At 41.9% G+C, this 27101-nt stretch overlaps 1 protein-coding gene across 1 annotated transcript in view; it reads left to right on the top strand.

Moving 5' to 3' along the window:
• The window catches only part of CNTNAP2 (contactin associated protein 2), a 2220467-nt gene that overhangs the window by 1800886 nt on the left and 392480 nt on the right, over positions 1–27101 (top strand). The window contains exon 16 of the mRNA XM_070460949.1: positions 8291–8418. Within this exon, the coding sequence (XP_070317050.1) occupies positions 8291–8418 (128 nt within the window). The remainder of the gene's footprint in view (positions 1–8290; positions 8419–27101) is intronic.

The raw sequence follows: 27101 nt of genomic DNA, 5'->3' as shown, positions 1-27101 counted from the left end.
AAGAAAATTAGGGATATCAAGGGAACATTTCAGGCAAAGATGGGTTCGATAAAGGACAGAAATGGTATGGACCTAACAGAAGCAGAAGATATTAAGAAGAGGTGGCAGGAATACACAGAAGAACTGTACAAAAAAGATCTTCACAACCAAGATAATAACAAAGGTGTGATCACTGACCTAGAGCCAGACATCCTGGAATGTGAAGTCAAGTGGCTTCTAGAAAGCATCACTAGGAGCAAAGCTAGTGGAGGTGATGGAATTCCAGTTGAGCTATTTCAAATCCTAAAAGATGATGCTGTGAAAGTGCTGCACTCAATATGCCAGCCAATTTGGAAAACTCAGCAGTGGCCACAGGACTGGAAAAGGTCAGTTTTCATTCTAATCCCAAAGAAAGGCAATCCTAAAGAATGCTCAAACTACTGCACAATTGCACACATCTCACATGCTAGTAAAGTAATGCTCAAAATTCTCCAAGCCAGGCTTCAGCAATGCATGAACTGTGAACTTTCAGATGTTTCAAGCTGCTTTTAGAAAAGGCAGAGGAACCAGGGATCAAATTGCCAATATCCGCTGGATCATCGAAAAAGCAAGAGAGTTACAGAAAAACATCTATTTCTGCTTTATTGACTATGCCAAAGCCTTTGACTGTGTGGATCACAATAAACTGTGGAAGATTCTGAAAGAGATGGGAATACCAGACCACCTGACCTGCCTCCTGAGAAACCTGTATGCAGGTCAGGAAGCAACAGTTAGAACTGGAAAGGGACCAACAGACTGGTTCCAAATAGGAAAAGTAGTACGTCAAGGCTATATATTGTCACCCTGCTTATTTAACTTATATGCAGAGTACATCATGAGAAACGCTGGGCTGGAGGAAGCACAAGCTGGAATCAAGATTGCCGGGAGAAATATCAGTAACCTCAGATATGCAGATGACACCACCCTTATGGAAGAAAGTGAAGAGGAACTAAAAAGCCTCTTGATGAAAGTGAAAGAGGAGAGTGAAAAAGTTGGCTTAAAGCTCAACATTCAGAAAACTAAGATCATGACATCCGGTTCCATCACTTCATGGGAAATAGATGGGCAAACAGTGCAAACAGTGTCAGACTTTATTTTTTTGCAACTCCAAAATCACTGCAGATGGTGATTGCAGCCATGAAATTAAAAGACGCTTACTCCTTGGAAGGAAAGTTATGACCAACCTAGACAGCATATTAAAAAGCAGAGACATTACTTTGCCAACAAAGGTCCGTCTAATCAAGGCTATGGTTTTTCCTGTAGTCATGTATGGATGTGAGAGTTGGACTGTGAAGGAAGCTGAGTGCCAAAGAATTGATGCTTTTGAACTATGGTGTTGGGGAAGACTCTTGAGAGTCCCTTGGACTGCAAGGAGATCCAACCCGTCCATCCTAAAGGAGATCGGTCCTTGGGTGTTCATTGGAAGGACTGATGCTGAAGCTGAAACTCCAGTACTTTGGCCACCTGATGCGAAGAGTTGACTCATTGGAAAAGACCCTGATGCTGGGAAGGATTGGCGGCAGGAGGAGAAGGGGATGACAGAGGATGAGATGGTTGGATGGCATCACCGACTCGATGGACATAGGTTTGCGTAAACTCTGGGAGTTTGTGATGGACAGGGAGGCCTGGTGTGCTGCGGTTCATGGAGTCACAAAGAGTTGGACACGACTGAGCGACTGAACTGAACTGAACTGAACTAAATGACTAATATTAAGTATCTTCTCATGTGTTTATTCCCCATTTCTATGTCTCTTTCTGTGACATCCTCTGTAGCTAAATCTTTGACTTCCTGGATTCTTCCAGAAATTTCTACCTTAGGTGATTCTGTGATGGGAATACATGAAAGTTCACTGACTGTAATTCTATGTGTTTAATACAAGTACTTCTAAAACTTCAGAAAGTAGGAGAAATTCTGCTCTGCTAGAATTACGGAACATACTCAATAGTGTGGTAACTTTTATAACATCTGGTAGAAAAGCTAGCTCATAGTTGCAGAAGCTTAGACTGTTTATTTTCCTTCAGGGTTTTTTGTTTTTGTTTTTTACTGAGCCGAGGGCAAGACCAATCTGCCTAGAGGCTTGTTTGCTTTCTCAGCAGGAAAAGAAAAGAAGGCAAGGGGAGAGCAGCTGAGTAAGACAGAATTCCTCAGGAAAATAGTAATGAAGTAAAAGGGCCATCATGCCAGGTTAGAGAAGCAAATTCTGTAGAATCAAGTTTTATTTTAATAACAGCACTAATAAAAAGATTACAGGAGAGTCTGAGTTCAGGGCTTATTGGAAATGGATGATAGAATTTTTTTAATGTACCAGCCCAGCAACAGATGTAATTAGATTATGCTAACATGATAAATAGTTACTGAATATCTCTCTAAATTAGATTGACCTCGATCGTTAAAGATCATAACTTTCAATGAAGTCTTGTTTTGCTTGCTAAATAATTTTCACGCTGGTGCTAAGACAGAAGTCTTATAGGTGTTTGGAAGGGAGACTTTTGAGGTCTTAGTTTATTTTCTATCCACTTATACATCAGTTTTTGAAAGTGGGTTATGCTGCAGGATCACATCAGATGCTTGGTGCTAGTCAAGCCACTTTATTGCCACCCATGAATTTGTTTCTATAACCAATTTGTTTCCAGTGGAGTCGACTGTTTTGTGAATTTGAAACACAGCTGTTTGTGACTTTAAAATCTCTGGAGCCCTATTTATATCCCTTATCAAAAATGATTGAGCAGGTAACTTTATATAGATATTTTTTTTTCTCAGCTGATTATCCTGTCCTATTTTCTTGGTTTGAGGAGTATCTGAGGGTTATCTCCACAGTAGTCCCCCATCCAGGGTTTTGCTTTATGTAGTATCAGTTAACCTCAGTCAACAGTGATCTGAAAGTATTAAGTGGAAAATTTTGGAAATCAACAATTCAGTTGTTTTAAATTGCAGTGTTTTGAGCAGTGTGATGAAATCTGATGACATCCTTCTCCATCCACTTAGAAAGGGAATCAACCCTTTGTCCAGCATGTTCCACTAAGATGGTCACTTATTAGCCTTCTGGGTTATCAGATGGACTGTCATGGTATTGCAATTCTTTTGTTCATTTTACTTAATAATGACCCCAAAGCACAAGAGTAGCAACGCTGGCAATTCAGATATGCCAAAGAGAAACCATTAAGTACTGCCATTAAGTGAAAAGGCAGTGATTTAATAAGGAAACAAAACCATATGGTGAGGTTGCTAAGGTTTATGGTAAGAATGAATCTTCTCTCCATGAAATTGTGAAGAAGGAAGTAGAAATGCATGGTAGTTTTGCTATCACACCTCAGATGGCAAAAGTTATATCACAGTGCTTAGTTCAGATGGAAAAGGCATTAAGATATTGTGTGTGTGTGTGTGTGTGTGAGGCCACATTCACATCTTTATAATGCTATATTGTTATAACTGTCTTATGTTATCATTATTTGTTAATCCTGTTTTGTGCCTCATTTATAAATTAAGCTTTATCACAGATATATAGAGTAGGTATAGGTAAAAAGCTTTTGAATTGTGATGCTGGAGAAGACTTCAAAACTATGGTTTTTCCAGTAGTCATGTATGGATGTGAGAGGTAGACTATAAAGAAAGCTGAGCACCAAAGAATTGATGCTTTTGAAGTGTGGTATTGGAGAAGACTCTTGAGAGTCCCTTGGACTGCAAGGAAATCCAACCAGTCCATCCTAAAGGAAATCAGTCCTGCATATTCATTGGAAGGACTGATGCTAAAGCTGAAACTCCTTTGGCCACATCCTTTGGCCACCTGATGTGGAGAACTGACTCACTGGAAAAGCCCCTGATGCTGGGAAAGATTGAGAGCAGGAGGAGAAGGGGAATGACAGATGATGAAATGTTTGGATGGCATCACCGACTCAATGGACATGAGTTTGGGTAAATTCTGGGAGTTGGTGATGGACAGGGAGGCCTGGTGTGCTGCAGTCCATGGGGTTGGAACGAGTTGGACATGACTGAGTGACTGAACTGAACTGAGAAGACTCCTGAGAGTTCCTTGGACTGCAAGGAGATCAAACCAGTCAATCCTAAAGGAAATTAACCCTGAATTAACCTTTCACTGGAAGGACTGATGCTGAAGTTGAAGCTCCAATACTTTGGCCTTGTGATGCAAAGAGCCGACTCATTGGAAAAGATCTGATGCTGGGAAAGATTGAAGGCAAAAGTAGAAGAAGGTGGTAGAGGGTAAGGTGGTTGGATGGCATCACTGACTCAATGGACATGAATTCGAGCAAACTCCGGGAGTTAGTAGGACAGGGAAGCCTGGCGTGTCACAGTCCATGGGGTTTCAAAGAGTCAAATGTGACTTAGCAACTGAACAACATAGGGAAAAGCATAGTACATATAGGGTTCAGTACTATCCATGATTTCAGCCATCCATTGGGGGTCTTGGAACATATCCCTGAGGCTAAGGGGGATTTGTGTATTAGCTGAATTGTAACCTTTTATAAGCTTCTATGTACCACTAAAGATCATGATTAGTTTGGGGCCTGGGGTAGTTCTAGATCACTTTTACTAAGTATGTTGATGGTGCAGGGGATGTTTGTGAGTATAACATTACAGATACCTTCGAATTTACTAATTATAAATAATTTTCTCAACATTTCAAGATAGCTAAGTTTATCTTGAAAAGTACATTTTCACTTCACCTGTAAATGAAAATAAAAAGGGTTTTTAATTAACATAGTTGCTTTTTGGTTCTCTTCTGTTTTGCTTTTCCTCTCCATCCCCTGACCCTTGGAAAATTCTTGATCAGGATCCAGATAATCTAGAACTGAATCCAGACTCTGTGGTTATTGAGCTGGTGACCTTGGTCAAGAAAAATTATCTGATTCTCATCAGTTAAATGGGGATAATGATGCCTCTATGGAAGAATTGATTTCAGATTAGATGTTGTCTACAAGAAACAGTGTGGTCTACACAGGTGCTCCGTGGTAGAAACCCTATTGTTGTTATTTTCTATGAATTAGAACAGTGTTCCTATTTTTTGTCCTTTTCCTATTTTTCAAAAATTTTTAATACATATTTATAAATAAGTATAAAAATAAGGCATAGGTTCAGTGAATTAACATTTTATGTTCAATATAAACAAAATTTAAAAACTTAAATGATATAAAGTTGACATTAACATTTTTTCTAAATAGTAATAGGAATTAATAGTTTTTTCCTTTAATTGGCTTTATAACTGTGATGTGATTAAATACATATTATTTTATATAGTCTTGAGTTACTCATTTGAAGATATGCCTCTCTGTTGTTTTTCATTCATTTTGACACTTGACTTTATTGGCTATCACAGTTGAAAAATATTACCTCACATATAACAAACTAGATAAAAGTATATTTCCAAATGAATCATGATGTTAATTTTTCAGCTTTATTGACCAGAAATGCAAAGGTTTTTGATAAAATGTAGTAAATTTCTATCATCTCTGAGTCAGTTTTATTTGCAAAGTAATTGATTAATGACCCATTTCAGTATTATAAAATAAGTCCAAAATCCATTGAAACTCTACATTTACCAATTTACTACATATATTTTAAAACTATGTTTCCAAGTTGTAGAAGTATATAGATATGTAAATTCTTATGAGATTATGCACATATCAATTTTGGCAATAAAATTACATAATGATTGGAATATTTCCAAACATTTGTTTGCAAACTACTCTTATATTAGCACAAGATTTGTTCTAAAGTAGTAACTTTCTCATTCATCATAAATGAACTGACAATACCAAGTATCAGGTAAAGATGTTGAGCATCCTGACATGTGATGGTCGTGTAGTGCAAACTCAATCAAAACATTGGTCATTAATAAATTCTAATTATTTCTCACTGCTAGAGTGAATAAACGTCAGCTTAAATATTTTTTTCTTTTCCCACCTCAAGGATAGTCTCATGTCCCTTCCCTACACTCAAATGTGGAATAAGTTGCACATTAGGCCACCGTGATTATCAGTGGGATATTTGATCCATCAGTTCCCAGAGGAAAATGGATACTGATGATTTGGAGTAAGAGTTGACAGGATTTTCTTAAAGGGCCAGATAATATTTTAGGCGTTGAGGGCCACATGGTCTCTAACACAGCTACTCAACTCTGCCAATGTAACCTGGAAACACCATAGACGATATGTGAAAAAGAAAGAAAAATTAAAATTAAAAAGACTTTTTTTTTAATTTAAAAGTTTGGAAAAACTTTCAAAAATTAAAAGTCTGATTTCAGTAAAACTTTACGTACAGACACTGACTTGACTGACTTTGATTTTTATGTAACTTTCATATGGCATAAAATATTGTTCTGCTTTGGATTTCTTTTCAGCTGTTTAAAACAAATTTTAAATAGCTTATGGTCCATCCCAGAAAAAGCAGCAAGATGAATTTTTCTCAGGTCTTAGCTTGCAGATCCCTTACTTAGATGATAATGACCTTGTAGAAAATCTCAGCCTGAAATTCCACAGTCACGTACATTATTCCAGTAGACTGTCAAATTACAAGGATGTTTGCTTTTATTGTCCCTTTAAGAAATACTAAATATGAAAATTTAATAGCAAAGACTTTCTTCCCTCTCTGACATAATATTAACTGATAGAAGTTCTAATACGAGGAGTGAAGGTATTAGTCACTGTGTCGTGTCCAACTCTTTGTGATGGACTGTACCCCACCAGGCACCTCTGTCCATGGAATTCTCCGGGCAAGAATGCTGGAGTAGGTAAGCATTCCCTTCTCCAGGGCATCTTCCTGACGCAGGAATTGGACCCGGGTCTCCTGCATTGCAGGCAGATTCTTTACTGTCTGAGTCACCAGGAGGTAGGCTTACAAATTATTTGAGGCTGGATCATCAGTAGCTGCAATGTCAGTAAAAGCCACAGTGCTTTTCTGCATGATCTTGTTCTCATTTGATTTTTTTTAAAAAAGATTAACTTTATCTTGGAAAGACTGACATAACCAAAGCAGTGGAAAATATACTTCTTTGGGGTCCAGTGGCAAAATTTCTGTGACTCCTTCCTGGGTTTCTGTGGGTCCTGACACATGAAGGAGTGTGTGTTCAGTGGTGTTCTAGAAAGTCAGAGGAGCAATTAACTGCTCCTAACAGCACAGCATTTTGGAGGCAGGTTTCCAAGTTTGGTTCTCCTCAACTGTCAGCAAGAGATGCAACTGGCACATCTTTCACCTGACTACTGAACTCTCTCTCTCGTTCTTCCATCATCCAAAACCAGCTGTCTTTCCTGTGATCAGTTGTACATACAGTTTCAAAATTCTCATTTACGTTTAGGCCGAACAGTGCACAAAATCATGCAAAAAGGTAAATTTATGGAGTGACTTGATCCTGTTGTGTGCCTCCCAGCCATCCAGCCCCAAGTCAGGGGATCTCTCAGCCACAGCAGTACAAAAAGAGGATGAGGGCCAGGCATTTCCTATCAAGGTAAAATCTGTCCTGCAGCATCACTCACCTTGGCTCCATCCCCAAGAACATCTCCTGCATTCTGTGCTTCATCCTAGAATCAGTGCTTTACAACTAACCTTGCCCTCTCCCTCTATTTAGGGTGTGTACAGGGTTGAATTAGGAGACCTGAAATAAGATAAGTATAAACAGGAGGAGAAATCCAAGAAAAAAGCCAAGTTGGGCTTGCATCTAAACTCCACTCCTCATTATAGATGGAAATAGACACTTAGTGAGCACCTGCTCTGTGTTGGAAAATTCACAGAAAGTCTTTTGGTTGTTAAAATAAACAAGAAGAGATGAAGGAACAAAAAGTGCCTCTTATTTAGCTGAGGCACAGCGGGAAAGAAAAGCAATTAAGGAGACAAGGGTATTTTTTTTAATAGGGCTTTGTTTCTCATTTTATGCAAGAGATCACATTGACTTTGTTGAACGTTTGATTCCATAACAGCAGCAAACTCTGCACTCATGCTCAGGTGTTTGATGTGAGTGCTTCAAGCAACGTGGTAGTCTACACTCAACCTGAAACAGTATGCTGCATACTGGTTGTGACTCCGGAAAGCAGGGCGTCAGTTCTGTTTTCCAGAAAGCAAAGAGGTCACAGTTGCTTCTGAGCCATGAGTTGCAAAACCACCAAGTGGAAGAGAGGAGCAACTCTTTAACTGTGGTTCCACTTAGTGAACCTCTGAGCAGTCATCGGAATGTGGTCATTTGTCGGACAACTTAAACAGTAATCAGAAAAGATGTGCTTCTAACATAGCCTCCTCATGTGTTTGTCTTTCCTTGTGATTCAGGAGAAAGGATGCTGGTTTCTTATCCTACAAAGATCACCTGCCGGTCAGCCAGGTGGTTGTTGGAGATACCGACCGGCAAGGCTCAGAAGCCAAACTGAGTGTGGGTCCCCTGCGCTGCCAAGGAGACCGTAAGTGTGCCTACAGTGGTGGCTTGCACCTTCTTATCAGTTTTAAACAGTGTTTCCGGGCAAATCAGAGGTTGGCAGAAAAACAGATTGCTCTTTGGTATAAACAGAGCCAAAGAGAGGGCTGCTGCTGCTGCTGCTAAATCGCTTCAGTCGTGTCCGACTCTGTGCGACCCCATAGATGGCAGCCCACCAGGCTCCGCCGTCCCTGGGATTCTCCAGGCAAGAACACTGGAGTGGGTTACCATTTCCTTCTCCAATACATGAAAGTGAAAAGTGAAAGTGAAGTCGCTCAGTCGTGTCCGACTCTTCACGACCCCATGAACTGCAGCCCACCAGGCTCCTCTGTCCATGGGATTTTCCAGGCAAGAGTACTGGAGTGGGTTGCCATTGCCTTCTCTGAGATAGAGGGCTAGGTAGACCTTAATACATAGAGGAGGGTGACAGCTATAACGTCTCCAGTATAGGAGACTAGATCTGGGCATAAAGTGTGGACATTCATCTTTCTTGTATATTTGTAGGTAACGACTGTGACTACCTAAGTTGATGGTGATATGAGTAGCAATGCTAATGGCATAAGCAGCACTCGACAGCTGTGATTCCACTGAGAGCTGCTGTTAATGCCATTAGCATGACTATTTATATCACCATAAACTCAGTTTATGGTGATATAAATAGTCACATTATGGCTTAATGTATCATTGTAAACTCAGATTATGGTCATATAAAGTTTGACATTATTGCTATCAAGTTTCATCATCATCAGAGCTTGATGGTCCCTTGTAAGCCAAAGAGTGTTTCTGTAACTACATCTTGCTTTCAAGTTTCGGCACCACAGAGAGGAATTTGGGGCTGCAGGAAGTCAGGGAGTGAGAGCAATGATCCCACCTAATTAAGGGTACCTTTAGGATTTTATGCTTTGCAATACCCTCCAGTGTACTTTATGTGCCGTCAGAGGGAGACAGTGCCAGGTTGCTATGGGGATTCTGTGATGAGCATCCTGGGTCTCATTTCCCCTCTTTTGTCTGTACACGTGATTTGGGCAACTCTTCCGGGAGTTCTGTGCTTTTGTGATTGTGTTCAGGGCATCAGGAGACCTGGATTCTGTTCCCTGGGTAACTGACTTGCCTGAGGCCTCAGGCAGATCCCCCTGTTTTTCTCAGCTGTGGTGCTGAGAATACCACCCACATCCCAACTTCTCCTGAGGAGGCCATAAAGATTTTAGTGCCCGGATCTGGATTCCTCCTAGCGAAGCATTCTGTGAGATGGACTGTTATTACCGCTTCCATAAATCAAGGGAGAATTAGACCTATTCGATGTAATAAGTTATTGCATCCACTCAAGGAGGTGTCCTAAGGAATGTAACGATGCATACTCAGCTGCTTACTGCTTACTACATTGAGGCTGTCGGCAATTAAACCACAAGATGTTCCAGATACAAAGGAGAGATGGAGCCTGTTCTGATTTTTCTCTTCTTACATACAGAAAATGAATGCACTGTCCTTAAAATTAAGTTGGTCAAAAGAACTTTATCATGCATTTACTAGACAATAATCCTTCTTTTGTCTAGTCAAGTTTAACAGAACTGTATGATAAGAAATTAGTTTTGACTGCTTAAGTAAAAGATATTGACAGAAGATAATAATGTAGGTGCATTTTTAAACATATTTTGGGAGATGGTTTATAGTGTCATGCTCAAAATAGGCAGGTTCTCATGTGCTGGCCAATGAAAATCAGTTTCTTTCTGTCATAATTACTCATTCATATATAAAGGTAAAATATTTCTCATTTATCAATTCTAATTATGAAGTTAGCTTTGAATTAGATAGGGGTTCCCTTTAAATAATGGATTAACTCAATATAGTTATGAAATCCAACTTCTGCAGATTTTAGTTACCATTCTTAAAGAAAAGATTCCGGCTACATTAAATAGTATATGTGGGAGTATATTAACAGTTTGTAGCTAATATTATCATGTTTTCTCATACTAAATCAGTCCTCAGGAAGAATTTATTAGGTGTCTGCTATTTGTCTAGCACTTTACTAGGTGTTCTGTGAATTAAAAAAAAAAAAAAAGTTCAAGTAATGTTTTGTGAAAAGCACATACAAAAGTTTTGGAAAACACACAATGTTTGATAATTTAATAGATTTGTGATGTAAAAGTACTGCAGCTGATGCTCAAGAAAGAAGTGATATGTTTCAGGAAGACTTTATATTTTAAAAGGGAAAATAGGAGAAGTCTGGTAGTCAGTGTTCATTTGCATTTTTCTCCCAAGGCTGTTGCTCTTAGAAACATTCTTAGGACGTTTGATAGACAAAGAGCTGTCCTGTTCACTGACACTGTATGGCCTCCAGCTTCTTGTAGGACTGCAGCTTTATCAGTACTTCTTAATCCATATTTTACCTGATATTTCATGCAAACAAAAGCACAGTGAATCTTTAATTGCAATTACATGGAATATTTTTGTGTCCGAGAGAGAGAGCAATCTTTGGTTTTTGCAGGCAACTGGCAATATTCCATACCTCCTACCTGCCAGATAGCAGTTAGCAGTTTTGATGCCCACCTTCTTTTTCAGAATGTTCTAACATGGACACAGTAAAATGCCCACATCATAGCATTTCCCAGGTTTTACACATGTGTGGTTTCCTTGGATACAGCCCCCTGTGAGCTGGGTAAGGAAAATATTAGCCTTTATGTTTTACAAATGAACAAAATATTTCTTTGAAAGTGTCATTTAAGCAAGAAACTTCTGTGCCCCCTCGTGAGGCTCCCAGAGGAAAGACAGAGCCAAGAATATACTTTGCTTCCTCTGCACAAGGTCAGCCTTGTTTCCTTGTCTCTATTTGCATCTCTAAGTCTACAGCAGAAATTAAATTGTTTAAAATATATGTCATCTGGGTCTCTCCCCACCCTCATCCAGTTACCAATACTGCGCGAAAGTTGGGGGAATTACATTCTAGTTTGTATAACTTGAAAAGTGACATCGTGCATATATCCTCTTGTTTGTAGAGATTAACTCTGTGTCATTTACTGAAGTCTGTGCCAAGCTACAGCTTAAAAAACCAAATCTGCTACTGAGGAATGTCTTTCTCTATTTGAGGACTTGAATGATGACAGAAGCTGTCTCTTGAATTAGGTCTGGTCCTATCCCCCCAGTCTCAGAGAATGAAACAATTTTTGTGGGCTCTGACCAACCGTTTCGGCGGCTTCAGTTGATTTCATCATGCCTGCTGAGTTTCATTTTTACTTTGATTCATCTGAACTCATAGACCCATATAATCAAAATGCTAAGAAAAATCAGTGAATTCCAGAATCTGCTGCATTTCCCATATAGCACTATAAAATGCTGATGCCCTCAGATTTTGGTGTCTTATTCAAACACATTCAAATGGAAACCTTAAATCTAAATGAAACTGAAAGTGTGACTGAGGACGGATGGTTAGCTAAGATAAAAAGTAGCATATAATTACGCATCTTCCCCCCAACCCTAAATCGCACATACTCACCTAGGAGAAACAATGGAGCTATTTAGAGGATCGAAAGGGCTGATAGAGTAAAAATTGTTTTCAAATTTAAATATATAATTATTCTTACAGGAGGTTGCTGAGCTTCTGTGGAATTAGTTCAAAAACAAATTATGTCAGATTTGGGGGGTAGAAATCCTTTTTGTAACTATATATAGTGACTATAATTAGTTGTAGAAGGAAAGTACTTGCTAGATAATTGTCTTATTCCCAACCATATGAGGCAAAGAGTCCCCATATCTCCTATAGGGATACAGGGACTTTAAACAATTAATTAAGAGCAAGTTTATTACAAAAGCAAGTGTTTTGAATACACCTGGGTAGAAACAATCAGGAGAACATGCTACTCAAGGCCCTCTGCGTGCTAAGTCATTTCAGTCTTGTCCCACTCTTTGAGCCTCTATGGACTATAACCCACCAGGCTCCTTTGTCCACAGGATTCTCCAGGCAAGAATACTGGAGTGGATTGCCATTTCCTCCTGCAGGGGATCTTCCCACTACAGGGATCGAACCTGCATCTCTTGTGTCTCCTGCATTGGCAGGCAAGTTCTTTACCACTAGCGCCACCTGGGAAGCCCCAAGGACCTCTGAGTCCGGGCCAGAAACCCACCTGGCTTGTCAGCATGGCAGGCAGAGCACTGTAGTCACGGTGGACGTTCACGATGTCAGTTCAGGTTCTTAGAGCTGCAGACGTGACTCTGAGAGACCAAGAAGAAAAGGTAAGGCAGACGCCATCCTATTTAGGGACACTCCAAGGGCAGAGACAACAAAAGAAATAAAGATGATGATGGAGCTTTATCCAAATGACAGTGGACACGTGTTCTTTGGGAACGCAATCCTGTGTGCCAGAGATATGTAAAGGCCACCCTCTCCTGTAAGATGTTTACAAACCAGGGCCTTCCCTTACCAAGAAGGACGAGCAAGGACTGTATCTAGCATGTTGTTTCTCCAAAGATAAGACACTCGGTGGGGGGTTCAAATGAGTATCATTCCCCATAAGAGGGCCCCAGGGGCTCAGACAGGCCCTTGCCTTTGCTGTTTCAGGCTTGGAAGAGACAAGAAAGTGAAAGGGCCCAGTATGCAGTGATGCTGGTGGTTTAAAAGCTCAGTCGTGTAGTTGCGACCCCATGGACCGTAGCCCACCAGGCTCCTCTGTCCCTGAGATTTTCTAGGCAAGAATACTGGAGCGGGTAGCCATTTCCTGCTCCTGCAGTCTTCTCAACCCAAGGATCGAAACTGCATCTCCTGCATTAGCAGGTGGATTCTTTACTGCTGAGCCGTCAGTGAAGCCCCTATGCAGGCTGTGAACAAGCACTTTATATTCATTTCCTCCCGATTCTTCCAGCACCCTGTATGTGGTGATATCTTTGTGTTTTGTACCAAGGAGAAAATAGAATCAGAATTATTGTGTGGTTTGCCATTAAGAGCTGGAGCCAGGAGATCTGGGTGGTTCCAGAGCAAATTCCAGAATGGATTACACTGGATCACTCTCAGTAATTATGTCCTCAGAAGATGCTCCAAGCTCTTTTCCTTTCCCCATCTCTTCCCATGAAATGTAGCTGTATGTCTTTGGGTCAAGTACATCTAAAACCACAAACACAGAATCACGACATGCTAGCGGTGGAAGACACTTAGAGATCAGACAGTGCAAACCTCTCAGTTTCCTGACATGGGAACTTGGCTCCAGGGAGGGTAAGTGACCGAGCCAGGGGCTCCCAGCTTGTTTATGGCAGAGCATGTGGAGAGAGAGTTCAACAAGAGCCTTCATCTTTGATAATTCCCAGTGGCCAAGATGCATGCTGAGATCCAACGAGAGAGCTTTGACCTGGAATCCTGACCCCAGGTCCCTGCCCACCAACAGCTAAGCGGAGCACTAACGTGGTGCTGAACACTTCCTCTTGCCCCACTGTGGGATCACCTGATTGGAGACCTGACAGAAAACTCAGGGTCGGAGACAGAAAGCCAGTGACTTCAAGGTCGTTGTGTTTTGTTCTTTCTTCTGGTTCTAGGCAGTTTTTTAGCTGATAGTATCCAACAAGGGCTTCCCTTGTAACTCAGCTGGTAAAGAATCTGCCTGCAATGCAGGATACCTGGGTTTGATTCGTGGGTCAGGAAGATCCCCTGGAGAAGGAAAAGGCAACCCACTCCAGTATTCTTGCCTGGAGAATCCCGTGGACAGAAGAGCCTGGTGGGCTATAGTCCATGGGGTTGCAATAGTCGGACACGACTTAGCAACTAAACCAGGACCACCATCCAACAAGGAGGAGAAAAAAGGAAACAGAGTTATGTGTAGAAACCATTAACTCCTATTTTTGTCTTAATTTCCCAGCCTCTGCTGCTATTGCCACCGGCAACTACTGACGAAGAAGCAGGAGTGGCACTAAGAACTAGCAGAAAGAGTGAAATTTTTAGGATCAAAACCTAGGCTGATTCCCATTAAAGGACTGAACCCTCTGGGCATGTCTGAGGGCAGCTCCAATGACACAGGCGGCAGAGGCAGAAAGAAGGAAGCTTCTCTCTGGTCTCCAGACTCGGGAGTGATTTTAAACAGTTAGATGTGGACAGAGCCCCGGGGAACTGTCAGCTTTCTTATTATTTGGCCACTTAGCTTGAACTGCAAACCCATTGTAGAAATGAGCAGTAAAATCAGTTACAGTTTGGGGAGGAAAAAAGGTATTTCTATTTGATAATGTTGTTGTTGTTAACTCACTCAGTCACGTCTGACTCCTTGCGACCCCATGAACTGCAGCACGCCAGGCTTCCCTGTCCTTCCCTAAACCCCAGAATTTTCTCAGACTCTTGTCCATCGAGTCAGTGATGCCATCCAACCATCTCGTCCTCTGTCGTCCTTTTCTCCTCCTGCCTTCAATCTTTCCCAGCATCAGGGTCCTTTCAAATGAGTCAGCTCTTCGCATTAGGTGGCCAAAGTATCAGAGCTTCAGCTTCAGCATCAGTCCTTCCAAGGAATATTCACGGTTGATTTCCTTTAGGATAATGGATGTGATGATATTTGATAATGGATATGGTATTTGTGTGCATGTGGCCGCCTTTCCAACACTGCTTGTGTTCAGAGGAATCACCCATCCCGCAGAGGAGATCCGCTGGGCTGAGCAAGTCTTTCTTCCTTTCTGAACCTGTCACAGGGTCCCAGAGGCAGGAGGGACTTTGTTCTGTGAATTGAATCCCTACAACTTGGTTCCTCTGCTGAACTTTCCAAGCGATCTCTCTAATCTTCTTACAGAAGAGTGTTAGGTTTGCTCCATTGGTTCTAAGAATTCCTGATGTGGAACATGCTTGGAATCAAGAAAATTACTAGGTGAAACAGTTTCTTATCTGTCCAGTATCTACTCCTGGAATTTAATTCAACCTAACAGGCTTTACTGAGGAAAGTGGGGCATGGCTCCCATCCCGGATCAGTTTATGTTTCTGTTTGCTGGTTTTTTAAACTTTTATTTTGTACTGGGGTGTAGCCCATTGACAAAGTTGTGATAGTTTTAGGTGAATGGTGAAGGGACTCAACCATAAATATCCATTCTCCCCCAAACACCCCTCCTATCCAAGCTGCCACATAACATTGAGCCAAGTTCTATCTTCCATACAGTAGGTCCTTGTTGGTTATGGCTTATGTTTTATCGAGGCTGACAAGTCTGATGAAGTGGAAATTTGGATGGAAACTTGGATTCTTAGTGGAAGTTTGAAAAAATGTGGAGATCTTGAGTATCAGTGCTTTCCAAACTTTAACGTGCTCAGAAGTCACCTGGGGATGTTGGTAAGATGCAGATTTCAATTCAGGAAGTCTAGGCCAGTACTAGAGGTGCCACTCCAACTGCCACTGGTTAGTGGGCCGCACTCTGAGCAGCAGCATTGGAGAGCAGCATGCTGAATAGTGTAGACTTGGGAATTGTACACACCTGACTCCTCATCCCGGCTCCTTCCCTCACCAGCCATGTGCCTTTGAACCAGTTCCTTAACCTCTCTGAGCCTCTACTTTCTGCTCACAACTTTCTCTCAGCTGCAAATGAGAATAATCACAGCTGCATCACTGCAGCGGTTCTTTTAAACTGAAATCCCCTGCAGCTTTGCACGTGGTCAGCATTCTCTGACTGTCATCACCTCTATTGTTATTACATTCATTCTTTATGGGAAGAGTGACAAGTCTGCTAACGGGAAAGCTCAGCCCACCTCCCTGTCCTACATCCTGCTGTCTTTACCTTTAATTCTTCTCTGCTCTTGGAGAAAATCCACCTTTTCTCATAGATGAGGGTTGGCACCCAGTGAGTAGCCTTCTTCCTGACTTGGAGTTGGTGGCCACACCCACTGCTTGCAGCTCAGCTCCTGAAGTGATATCCGTCCATGCAAAGAACCCTCTTTCCTTCTCTCTCATCACCCTTGCTGGCAGTAAATGGAAGCCACCCCCTTAGCTTGCTGCCTTCTTCAGAAACTACCCTTGGACAACCAGGAGAACTCTAGCAAAACAAACAAAGAGACCAATAATTCACAGGGCGCTCACTGTTCCCAGTGACGACAAAATGAGCCTTTCATCCAAACAGGGAGTCAGTTAACCTTTTCTATAAAAGATCCACAGGAAGTATTCTAGGCTTTGGGACCACACAGGCTATTAGAACCACTCAGCCCTGCAGTGTGAAAGCTGTTGTTGACAATGTGTAAACAGATGCACGTGGATGGTTAGAACAAAATGTGACTTAGAAAGGAAACAGGTTGGATTTGGCCTGAAGGCCGTAGTTTGCTGAGCCTCTGACCCAGATTGTAAATTTCTTTCTTTTTTTTTTTTTGGAGAATTTGGGGGAAAGATGCATAGGGCTTGAAAAATATATGGAATTATGGCAGGATTTTTTTCGATCTTGATTTTATCTGGTTTTCAAGCTCAGTCACAGTAACCTGCCAGTTCACCCACTGATCAGCTTGAGTAGGGATTCCCATCCCTTTTGGCTACATCCTCATCCTTCTCCATGCATACTTGGATTTCAGCCTAGATTATGTGGTAACTTCTATATATACACTCAGCATTGATCGGAGACACCATGTGAGTGTTCAGTTCAGTTCAGTTGTTCAGTCGTGTCCAACTCTTTATGACCCCATGAACTGCAGCACACCAGACTTCCCTGTCCATCATCAACTCCTAGAGTTTACCCAAACTCATGTCCACTGGGTCAGTGATGCTATCCAACCATCTCATCCTCTGTCATCCATCCCCTTCTCCTCCCACCTTCAATCTTTTCCAGCATCAGGGTCTTTTCCAATGAGTCAGCTCTTTGCATCAGGTGGGCAAAGTATTGGAGTTTCAGCTTCAACATCAGTCCTTCCAATGAACACCCAGGACTGATCTTCTTTAGGATGGACTGGTTTGATCTCTTTGCAGTCCAAGGGACTCTCAAGAGTCTTCTCCAACACCACAGTTCAAAAGCATCAATTCTTTGGCACTCAGCTTTCTTTATAGTCCACCTCTCACATCCATACATGACTACTGGAAAAACCAAAGCCTTGACTAGACGGACCTTTGTTGGCAAAGTAATGTCTCTGCTTTTTATCATGCTGTCTAGGTTGGTCATAACTCTCCTGGAGTGTAGTGAAGTACAAACTACATTTCTTGCTTTTAAGGAGCCTACAAAAACATTGGCCCTCCAGAGTGAAGTTCACGTTCACCGTTGTAATGCACCTATTATCCAGAGGGTCTTTTCAAAGCTGCAAATCAGATTCTAGCACTTCCACCCATCGCTGTTAAAATGCCAACCCTTGCCACGGCTGACCTGCTGCACCCTCCGGTCACCCCCAGTTGGTCCGTTCCAGCCCCACTGGCCTCATATCTCCTACATGCTTTGCCTGTTGCCACCTTAAGAACTTGTCCCTGCTGGTTCCCACTGCCTGAAACTTTCTCCTTGCCAAGCCTCACCTGGGCTGCAAGTCTCAGCCATGATATTAAGTCCTCCAAGACCACCTTCCCTGCCCACTCGGTTAAAGTCACTCACACCTCGCCACTCTCCATAGAGCTGACCCCATCCTGAAATTCTCTCTGCACTGCTCCAACAGGACTCTTAACACCATTAGCCTGGCATCAGCAGAGATTTCACAGCCCCTAAGAAATCTGCCTCTACTTCAGACCCCAAGGGCAAGTATAGAGGGGGTTCCCAGGCCACCTGTTCTTCTGACCAACTGACTACAAAGTTAGGGGTTCCCACCATTTCTTTGGGCTCCCCACTAGTGGCACTGTGGTAAAAGAACCCACCTGCCAACGCAGGAGATGTAAGAGATGCAGGTTCGATTCCTGGGTCGGGAAGATCCCCTGGAGGAGGGCTCAGCAACCGACTCCAGTAGTCTTGCCTGGAGAACCACATGGACAGAGGAGCCTGGCAGACTATGGTCCATAGGATCACAAAGAGTCGAACACAACTGAAGCAACTTAGCATGCATGCACTATCTCCTCAGGACCAAAAGTTTACTACAATGACTTGGTGAAGTCAGGAAAGCACAACTCTTCAGATCGATGTTTTATTATAGGAGATACAAATCAGGACTAGCTGAATGAACAGGTGCATGGGGTGAGTTCTGGGAGGGCTGCAAATGCACAGTCCCTGTGTCTTCTCCTCATGGAGTGGGAACTGTCAGCCTCCAGCATACCAATGTGGGTCACTAACCCAGGAAGCTCACCTGAGCTTTGGATGTCGAGATTTTTTACTGGGGTTTAATTACGTTGGAGAAGGAAACGGCAACCCACTCCAGCTTTTCTTGCCTGAAAAATTCCATGGACATAGGACACTGGCAGGGTCAGTCCATGGAGTCGAAAAGAGTTGGACACAATTGAGCACCCATAATGTAGGCTTGGATCAGTAAGTCATTGGCCACATGACTGAACTCAATCTCCAGTTTCCCTTCCTTCTCCTCCATAGAGATGGGGCTGAAACATGGTGGTTCAAAGCCCCAAGCCTCTAATCCCACGGTTGCTCTTCTAGGCAGGGCCATTTTCCATCTTAAAAGCATCTGAGGGCCCACCAGGAATAACAGAGACACTCCTATCAATCAGCAAATTCCCAGGGTCTAGAAGCTCTAGGAACTTGGGACAAAACCCAGGTAAATTATCCATTACCCAACCAGTTCTCACCTCTGTGCACTTGTAGGATTATTGTCCTCTCTCCCAAGAGTAGGTGGAGACTCAGGCAGAGTCTGTACCCCATGCAAGAATGGTGTCTGCCACAGTGAGACGCTCAACTACGTGTCCTTAATGAATGTGTGCACGCATGCTCAGTCACTTCAGTCCTGTCCGATTCTGTGCAACCATATGGACTGCAGCCTGCCAAGCTCCTCTGTCCATGGAATTCTTCAGGCAAGAATATTGGAGTGTGTTGCCATGCCCTTCTCCAGGGTATCTTCCCAACCCAGAGATCGAATCTCAGTCTCTCATGTCTCCTGCATTGGCGAGCAGGTTCTTCACCACCAGGACCAGCTGGAAAGCCCATGAGTGGTTAAATAAAAGATTTGAATAAGCATTTCAGACTAACAATGGAGGCAGTGCCACCAGGCATTCCATGATAAATTGCAGAAAACTTGCGGAGACAATAATTGCTACAGAGGTCCAAGAGAGGGACTATCGCTTGATTTATATGCACAGCTCTTTTTAACCTCAACAAGGCTTTTGCACATTTATGCATCTTAACTAAATGAAAACTTTTATTCTTTTGTACCTTGAAAATCCCTTGAATCTGATGATTATCTTCAAATTAAGGATTAAAAAAAGAAAAACTCTTTTGCTAAGTTTCTATATTTTCTTTGGCATTTCTAAATTAAGATGCACTTGAAGCATTAAATTTATAGAACTCATTGTTTAATCTAAATTAGATTAACCCCCCTGGCTCTTCAGAGATTCAAGCGCACCGTTCCACACTTTTGTTTACCCGTGTCTCAAGGTTATTACTGACAAAATTACAATTAGTCAGTACTTCAAATCTATTGTTAGGGTGCTAAGCTGTGAGCTATAAACTACCTAACTCTGGCATAATTAAAACTGTGTTCCAGTTCACCTATTTTATGATACCTACTTGGCTTTTCATAAAGCTTCTTTTCACAATCTGAGCTACATTCAGACCTTGCAAACTCAGGAACTTTATTGAAGAAAACTTTTAATAAAGCCTCTTTTTGAAGTTTGCTGATAGATCCAGAGAAGCAATCTGGATTAAAAAATGAAGCCTGTACTAAACTATGGGAAACATTATGTAAGATGGCATTAGTATCATTAAAATGAATTATAATTCAAAACTCACCAGGTATACATATATAAAACAGTACATTTTAATTTGTATCCACCTATTGGCAAATCGAAGTCTCATTATATGAGAGTAAACTAACAGATAATATGAGTTAAACCTAGAATTGGACTTAAGGGAAAGACATACCAAGGTAAGTAGGTGTGCTCAGTTGTGTCTGACTCTTTGCAGCCCCATGAGCTGTAGCCTCCAGGCTCCTCTGTCTGTGGAATTTTCCAGGCAAGAATACTGGAGTGGGTTGCCTTTTACTCCTTCAGGGGATCTTCCCAATCCAGGGGTCAAACCCGCATCTCTTATGTCTCCTGCATTGTCAGGCAGGTTCTTTACCACTAGCACCACCTGAGAAGCAGCTCCATGGAACTAGATTTAAAATCCCCAGTTAAAAAGAAAAGGGACCCCAGTGTCCTATCCATATATTTTACCTTTGAGCCAGTTCAAGAGTCAGTTGTTCTAAAGTAAATGCATACCTTTAAGTGACCTCTAAGGGGAAAATACAAGTTCCAGATTAACGATCAAGAATGTCAGTCAGTCCAGAAGTGTGTCGGGAAGAAGCAGAATCCGCAAGGATAGCAGGGTCTTTTGACGAAGGAGAGGTGGTTTACCCATTAAGATTCTGTGCCTCTTCTGTTCAAAGTTTTTCTTTACGTAAGTGGTAGTGAAATGGCTCAACAACCTTTACAGTAATCCCTGCCTGAGGCTGAAAGTATTTCTTGATTCAACTCTAGTAGACTACCCTCATAAATTTTGTTTTATGACATTTAGAACTTTAAAATTTAACTGATTGTGCTGAAGAGGATGCAGATTACAACTTGGACATAAAACACGCCCTGGTATTTAGCAGAAATGTTTTGTGGACTTTCACCAGACAATTTCACCTTCCCATTGTCATACATGAGATAACAGTGAACTAGCTCAAGAAGTCAAGATTGCCATGAGATAACCTCATTTTCACTGGGTACTTGACTTACTCTTATGGTTTGATCAAAGATACAGTTAGTCCTGGCTGCCTCCCTACCAACACTAAAAAAAGAGAAAGCAAAAAAGAAAAAAAAAATCTTTTTAATTAAAACATTTATTAAAGCATGTTTTTATTAAATAACCTAACACCTTGGGATTGGATATGCGAGAAGAGGTCATGTCCCAAGAATTAAAGCAAAGAAGACATTCTGATCATTTTCTTTCTTTACTTAAGTGTCTTTATTTTTTACTTCTGTATTTCAAGAAGACATAAATCTCTGCCTTAATCCTTCAAGGTTACACATGGAAAAGTGCTTTTGTTCTTGTTCCAGTATAAGGATAGCTTGATGCCCAAATTAAGTTTGGGTATTCCTCTGCCTGCAGAATGGACAGTTTTCCAGACTTATGCTATCGACCCCATGTTTTGTTTGGGGGCAGATTATGCTCAGAGATAGATTGTCTTTGCCAACGGTTTACTTACCCCATGTTCACTGTGGGTATTATAATGATTTCACAAACCAACAGCATACAGGATAGTGTCTCTTAATAAGCCAATAAAGAAATGACGTACTGAAAACCTATGATAGATTAATTACACTCTTGTTTCAGGAAAGGCAAGATGAAAGAAAAAAAGCCCACATTTAATTGCTGTGTACCTTTATATGAGTTGGTTCTCACGGGAGCTGGCTTAATCAACCACAAGCTGATGTCCAGCTGCCAGCAAGAGGGGGAGGTCCCTTGTTGCTCGCGTCCATTGCTAGGGAATGCAGGCCCTTGTTGGCAGCCAAGATGGTCTTCCCTGGACTGCTGCAAGTAACAGTCGCCTTTCCCACAGCAGCAGCTCTGCCCCAAGGTCTTCAAAGAGCTATTTCCATCAGCAAAGGGTAACTTTGCCCAGACCAAACACTCTGCAACAGTCCTTACAAACTCTGGGCGTTTATAGCCAAATATCCCGTCTGTAGCTGCTTCTTCATATGCCTTTGTTGATAAGCCCCTGGGACACCCTCCGCTGCTGAGGGCTTGTCAGACACCACTGTTGTGGATGGTGACATCCCGACATGCAAAGACAACTTTATATCAAACCGATCACTTCATTCTGGAAAACAACCTCACTCTTCCAAAGAGCTTCGTTTTTGTCCTAAATAAGTGGATGAGAAATCATACCTCTCCAAAAGAAGTGTCATATATCACTCCAAATCCCAACACTCCGAAAAGAAGAGTTGCCACGTCCTGAACATCGTATAAGAAATAAGACTATAGTTCAGGGTGGAATCTATAATAAAGCAAACTTGACAGCTTCTCTTTGGGATTGCGGAGAGAGAATGAACTCTTGACTGCACCCTGGGCCTCAGGTGGCCACATCACATCTGAAACTGGTCATTTCTTGGTGGGCCATGTCTGTCTTGTGGCCCTACAAGTCAGCAAATTATGCTTGGTAGGATACGAGAAACCAACAGAAGTATCTCAGTTTAGAACAGCAATTCCTAGGACTTGTCTTTCTTGAGAAAACTCCGGAGATGTTTTTCTTACTCTTCTGGCTTATGTAATTTCAAGAACCAGGACTCCCTCCTACCTGTTTTGCTTTCTGTTGCAAGGACCACTTACTAGGGAATAAAGAAAAAAGTGGCTGGCACTTATTTTATAATAAAGTGATATAGTCTCTACCGTTTCTATTCATATATAGATTTTTCTCTCCCTCTGGTCCTGTTAAACACACATGCACACATACAGATATGCTTACCCTCTGAATCTAGCGCTTGTCCTTCTCTTTCAGTCACCTCAGTTCTGAACCTGTGTGTGTGTGTGTGTGTGTGTGCTCAGTCCTGTCCAACTCTTTGTGACTCCATATGTCGCTCTTCTGCCCATGGAATTTTCCAGGCAAGAATACTGGAGGGAGTTGCCATGCCCTCCTCTAGGGGATCTTCCCAACCCAGGGATCAAACCCTCATCTCTTGTGTCTCCTGCATTGGCAGGCAGATTCTTTACCACTAGCACCACCTGGGAAGCCCCAAGTCTGAACCTACCTCGTGGTAACCCCAACTAGGGCCTGAAAACCACTTGAACTCAGCGTAGTTGGAGGAATTCTTGTTAGAGATGGGAGGAAGGCAAAATTAGACGCCAGACCCCCTCTCTCCCACTCAGCCTGGTAACAGCAGAACTTGGACACAGACTTCTCATAAATGCTGGTAAACCATACCATATTGTTGAGTATTCTTGGAATGTGTCTGATCACAAACATTCCCTGGGGTACTTGTCAAAATGCAGGTTCCCAGCCCCCTCCTTCCCCCAGAGAGGCTGATTCAGAATCTCTAGAGTAGAGGCCAAGCCTCTCTTTTTAAGAAGCTTTTTAAGAAGAATTTTATGACACGGAAATTAAAGAAAGTTTGGCTAAGAACACAGCATTTGGGGGCAGACAGACCTGGGCTCAAATTCTCTATGTATCAGTAGTGAGACACTGGGAAAATTATTTAATTTCACTAAGCTTCGATTTCCTCATATGTAAAAGAGATAATTACGCTTAGTACAAAAGGTTACAATGGGAATAAAATGAGACAAATGTACATGAAAAGCCTAGAACAGTGACTGATACAGTGAATTCTCAATAATGATAGTTATGAATATTATACAAAAAAGAATAAAACTTTTACAAAAGCCTTCATTTTGTAAAACTAATGTGAATTAAGCTTAAATGCAAACTGCTAAATGCAACCACTTATATTTCTGTCAAATTAAAGTCATTCAAAAATAATGAATTGCAATCTGAAGTGGACAAGAGAATTAATCAATTATCAATGATGAATATATTTTGAGCACCAGCTGTATACAAGACATTGTGACAAGCTACACAGAGTCATGACTGATGGTTTTTGCAATCAAAGAATGTGTAACTTCTAATAAGATAGAGATAAACAGATCCATCTGTTTATAAGAAAGCATGCAAAGGTAAAAGATAGAAGATGTGGGATCCCCTAGTGGAATCGAAGAGATTTTTCTTTTGGAGAGAATGAGGAGAGGGCATTTTATATGGGGACAGGTGCTGGAGTATCTAAGACAGTAATTAGCCCAAACTGATAAAAGTGAAATATTCCTGCATAAAAATACATACATGACACATAGAAAGCATTTGGATAAATATTCAAACGAGAAAGAGAGACCTGACTTGGAACCAGAAAAACCTGCAAATGCTAAACCTAGAGCTTCATATATTCTGTCGGCAGTGGGGAGCGTGAGCCAAAAAAAAAAAAAAAAAAAAAAGAGGAAAGGAGTAGTCTTTTGAAGGTTTCCTTTAATTAAAACATTAAACTCTTCACTTAGGTTTAATTTCAAAAACCAGTGCTCAGGCAGTGTATCTTTCTCCAATATGTGTTTTTAAAAATAAAAGGAACATTGCTAATGAAGAAAATTAAGTAATTTGATGAAGGGGTTACAATAGGTCCACATGCAACAATAGTGTAACATAAACACATATTTAAAATTCATTGTCTGAGTCTCATAATAGAAATCGAAATCTTTTCCTTTAAGATTTTTTGAAGCTACTCATTTTAGACGTCTTTCTTAATTGTGGGAAAACTCTCCAAGGAAGATAGCTTTTAGTATTTTAATAAATCTATAAAATTGTTGGTGACCGGCAGGCTTTTCCATTTTGCTTCATTTATTTACAGTGCTGGTTATAAGTTGAAGAAGGACCCCTGAAAAATGTGCTGAAGTTCTAATGCTTGTTGCCTGTAATTTTGACCTTTTGTAGAAATAGGGTCTTGGCAGATGGTCATACTGGACTCAGGTGGGCTGCCGTCCTGTCTGACATCCTTATAGGAAGAGAAAACAGAGTTACAGACACACAGAGAACGAGACAGGAGTTGTCCTCACACAAGAAAAGGAATGTGAGGGATTGTTGGCAACCCCAGAAGCTAAGACAGGCATGGATCACATTCAGAAGAACTCTCGAAAAGAACCAACCCTAGCAACACCTGGATTTCAGACTTCTAGTCTCCAGATGACTCAGAAAATAAATCTTTGTGGTTTAAAGCACCCAGGTTGTGGTACTTTGTTACAGCATCCCTTGAACAGAAACTCACTACCTACTCAGAGAAGCACTGTTCAGTGGTCTTTCTGCTCCAGGAGGAGCAATCTTTGTTTGTTAAGTAAAGGATGGCTGAGAATTGTTGAAAGGATAAGGTGAGGTGACCTGAGTTAATGGTGAGTCTCCGCCCCACGGAGCAGTTCATTGGAGAGGAGAGAGCTCTCTCCTTAGGAAACCAAGCTCTTCTGTTCTCTTCCTGGGGCTATTCTGTGTGCAGTGGGTACAGCTTACCTGGTACCCTCCTGGCCTAAGGAAGCCTATAAGTAAAACCCAGGAATGATAGCAATTCTCAGATAGTAATGATTGTATAATAATGATTGTAGATAGCACTTGTTAAATATCTACCATGTGTCAGGTGTGATATGACCACTTTACACATTTGACTTACTTAATCCTTCCAGGTATTCTCTGAAGAAGGTTATTATTGTTGTTCAGTCACTAAGACATGTCTGACTCTGTGACCCCATGAACTGCAGCACACCAGGCTTCCCTGTCCTTCACCATCTCCTGGAGCTTGCTCAAACTCATGTCTATCAAGTCAGTGATGCCATCCAACCATCTCATCCTCTGTCATACCCTTCTCCTCCTGCCCTCAATCTTTCCCAGAATCAGGGTCTTCTCCAAGGGGTCTGTTCTTTGCATCAGATGGCCAAAGTATTGGAGTCTCAGCTTCAGCATCAGTCCTTCCAATGGATATTCAGGGTTGATTTCATTTAGGATGGGCTGGTTTGTAGATGGTAATATTATTATCCTTATTTGACAGATAAGAAAACCAAGACAGAGATTTCAGTAATTTTCTTCAGGTCACATAGTAAATGACAGAGCTGGTATCTAACCCAGACTGACTATCTCTGAAGCCATATTCTTAGCCTTTGCGGTCTGGCGAGGCTGCACCAGATCCACAGCAGGAAGTCCTCTGTCATCCTTTTCTGTAACAAGAGAGAGATTGCCTGCCCCCATCCAATGGATACTAGGTTCCCAGGCACCATGGAGAGCTGAGGACTTGCAAACACATGAACAAGATAATAGCTGTTAGTTTCCTGCATGCGTGCATGCTAGGTCACTTCAGTTGTGTCCAACTCTTTGCGACCCCGTGGACTGTAGCCCACCAGGCTCCTCTGTCCATGGGGTTCTCCAGGCAAGAATACTGGAGTGGGTTGCCATTTCCCTCTCTCCTGAGGATCTTCCTGACCCAGGAATCGAACCCATGTCTCTCATATCTCCTGCATTAGCAGGCAGGTTCTTTGCCACTAGCACCACCTGGGAAGCCCATTGGTTTCCTAGGGCAGTCTTAACAAAATACCACAGTGTGGGGGCTGAAACAACAGAATTTTATTCTCTCACAATCCTAGAGCCCGAAAGTCCAAAATCAAGGTGTTGGTCACATTCCCTCCGAAGACTCTGTACAGGGGATCCTTCCTGGTCTTTCTAGCTTCTGGTGGCTCCTGGCATTCCTTGGCTTGTAGCAGCATAACTCCAATCTCTGTCTCCCTCATCACATGGCTGTCTATCTTCCTCATGTGTCAATGTGTCCCCTTTGGTCTTGTATAAGGACACTGACCTTAGACTTGGGGCCCACCATTAATAATGATATCAGCATGATATCATAGTTGTCCTTAAATTCCATCTGCAAAGACCCCATTTCCAAGCACAGTTCTGTTCTGAGATTCTGGAGAAACCTGAATTTTGGGGTGACAGTATTCAACCTGCCACAATGGTCACGAAACATGGAGCTGGTTTAGCAGAGAACACAATCTTCAGCAGAGCCTCTCAGCTCTTTGAGCCCCAGAACCTTGGCCTTTCAGCCGAGTACTCAGCACAGCTCTCTGCATACAACCCAGCTCTAC

Source organism: Odocoileus virginianus, chromosome 1 (genome assembly GCF_023699985.2).
Source record: "Odocoileus virginianus isolate 20LAN1187 ecotype Illinois chromosome 1, Ovbor_1.2, whole genome shotgun sequence".
Lineage (NCBI taxonomy): Eukaryota > Metazoa > Chordata > Mammalia > Artiodactyla > Cervidae > Odocoileus > Odocoileus virginianus.
This window is presented reverse-complemented; position numbering and strand designations above follow the sequence as displayed.